Source organism: Scomber scombrus, chromosome 4 (genome assembly GCF_963691925.1).
Source record: "Scomber scombrus chromosome 4, fScoSco1.1, whole genome shotgun sequence".
Classification (NCBI taxonomy): Eukaryota; Metazoa; Chordata; class Actinopteri; order Scombriformes; family Scombridae; genus Scomber; species Scomber scombrus.
In genome coordinates this window covers 34,024,473-34,026,972 of record NC_084973.1, presented here as the reverse complement: position 1 = coordinate 34,026,972, position 2,500 = coordinate 34,024,473, and the positions used below count along the sequence as shown (strand labels likewise).

The 2,500-nt window shown below is 43.7% G+C and overlaps 2 protein-coding genes across 2 annotated transcripts in view; both read left to right on the top strand.

The window, feature by feature from the left end:
* Positions 1-2,500, top strand: part of LOC133979436 (uncharacterized) — a 1,726,912-nt gene that overhangs the window by 78,394 nt on the left and 1,646,018 nt on the right. The window lies entirely within an intron of this gene.
* LOC133978755 (chromaffin granule amine transporter) overlaps positions 1-2,500 on the top strand; it is a 9,487-nt gene that overhangs the window by 2,350 nt on the left and 4,637 nt on the right. Inside the window, exons 4-10 of the mRNA XM_062417068.1 lie at positions 31-155; positions 227-285; positions 580-663; positions 796-888; positions 1,093-1,182; positions 1,924-1,967; positions 2,349-2,409. Coding sequence (XP_062273052.1) covers positions 31-155; positions 227-285; positions 580-663; positions 796-888; positions 1,093-1,182; positions 1,924-1,967; positions 2,349-2,409 — 556 coding nt within the window. The remainder of the gene's footprint in view (positions 1-30; positions 156-226; positions 286-579; positions 664-795; positions 889-1,092; positions 1,183-1,923; positions 1,968-2,348; positions 2,410-2,500) is intronic.

Sequence of the window (2,500 nt, the reverse complement as noted above, 5' to 3'; positions counted from 1 at the left end):
GTGTGTGTGTGTGTGTGTGTCATCCTGCAGGAGTCCTCTTGTCTTCAGGACAGTCGATTTCTGGAGGAGGAGAACGTCCGTGTGGGTCTGCTGTTTGCGTCTAAAGCTCTGGTGCAGCTGATGGTGAATCCGTTCGTCGGTCCGCTAACAAACAGGTTCGACCCCAAAATATCAAAGTTCACGTTTAAAACCTGAAACACGTTCTGACGTCTGTGTTTGTCTGCAGGATCGGATACCACATCCCCATGTTCGCTGGTTTCATCATCATGTTTATGTCCACTATCAGTGAGTTACACACACACAAACACACACACACACACACAAACACACAAACACACACACACACACACACACACACACACACACACACACACACACTCACACACAAACACACACACACACACACACACACACACACACACACACACACACACACACCTATACACAGACACAGAGTTAAAGCAGTATGTTGTTTATAAGGAGTCTAATCTAATGTATGTGTGTGTGTGTGTGTGTGTGTGTGTGTATGTGTGTGTGTGTGTATGTGTGTGTGTATATATGTGTGTGTGTGTGTATCAGTGTTTGCGTTCTCAGGAACCTACGCTCTTCTCTTCTTCGCTCGCTCTCTGCAGGGAATCGGCTCGTCTTTCTCTTCGGTGGCAGGTCGACTCTGTTTCATCCAAACACTTACACTCAGTCTTTAAAGGAGCAGTGTGAAGGATTTAGTGACATCTAGTGGTGAGGTGGAAAACTGCAACCATCACTAAGTGTGTGTGTGTGTGTGTGTGTGTGTAGGTCTGGGTATGTTGGCCAGTGTGTACACAAATGATGAGGAGAGAGGCATCGCCATGGGCATCGCTCTGGGAGGACTGGCTATGGGAGTTCTGAGTGAGACACACATTATATTATATTATATTATATTATATTATATTATATTATATTATATTATATTATATTATATTCAAATTGTTGTTGTGGATTGTGTTGATGGATATTTGAACTTACAAATCCTCTCACTCATTTATAAATCTTAACTTTCACACTGTTGAGTCTGACTTAATAAATCAGACTTTTGTCCTGTCTGTGTTTCAGTTGGCGCTCCGTTCGGCAGTGTGATGTATGAATTTGTGGGGAAGAGCGCCCCCTTCCTTATCCTGGCCTTCCTGGCTCTGTTCGATGGAGGTAAACACAAAGACACACAGAGCAGCTGCTCCCTGCGGGGGGGCGCTGTGTTGCCAGCGGCCTCACCTGTATAGCTGTGACAGATGTTTACTAGGGTTTCAACCATAGACTGTATATAAGAAATGGACGTAACATTTGTGACGTCACCCATTGGTTTGTGGACTGCTGCTCGGAGGCCAATAGTTTTGGATCTGAGCAGCGCCATCTTGAACATTTCAGGTGCATGCTGGGAAAAATAAAAACATGGATTCTACTTATATGGGCATCAGGAGGAGCATGAGGCGCCCTCCTGAACCTGTGAACCAATCAACCTGTCAATCACCACGTAGCCACGCCCTAATGCATACCCTGCTTTATCGTCACATATAAAATCAGGGAGGCCAAAATGTCCCAAATGAACATCATACTGCATTGAAGAAGGCTTTAAACTAGCGATTGAGACCATAAACACATTTTGAAAACGTTTACTGAGGTTAGAAATCAAGTGAGAAGTTGGTGAATTCTCCATTGACTTGTATAGAGACGGAAGTCCTTTTGACACCAAAACGGTCGCCCCCTGCTGGCCTTTTGATAGAATGCAGTTTTAAGTTACTTCTGCGTTGGCCTCATTTCAGAGGACCAGAGCTCCCAGCCTGGGTGAACCTGTGATGTGGTGTACTGATAATGACCAGTTAGTGTGTACTGATGTGTGTGTGTCTGTGTGTGTGTGTTTGTGTGTGTTTATGTGTGTGTGTGTTGCAGCGCTGCAGCTGTGCATCCTGCAGCCCTCTAAGATCTGTCCTGGGGTGAGTCCACGTTCAGCTTCAGTTATCACATTAGAATAAAAACAATCTAACATGAGTCAGAGTTTGGTAAAAGCTGCTTACTGTTGTCATGGCAACAAAACCATAAACCTTAAAAACCAAACCTGTGATAGACAGCTGATCATTTCTCAGATTTAATGATACAATAAAGTTGATATAATGATGATATTAGATGAGAACATGCAGAGTTACCTCCTATAACTAGTTTAAAACTAAAATAACCCTAATCAGGTTTGAAATGTTCCGATAAAAAGACATAAAAGATGTTTTAATATTTAATATGATGATGAATAATTAACGGAAGCTGCTGATGAGTTCTGCACATGCTCAGTAGCGTCCGTCTGATCCGTGTTTGTGTTTCAGAGCGTGGAGGGAACGCCGCTGCTGACGCTGCTCAAAGACCCGTATATCCTCATTAGTGCAGGTCAGCTGTCTGTCTGACAACCTGTCTATCTGATAACCTGTCTGTCTGATAAACTGTCTCTTTCTGTCTGTCTGTCTGATAGTGTACCTGT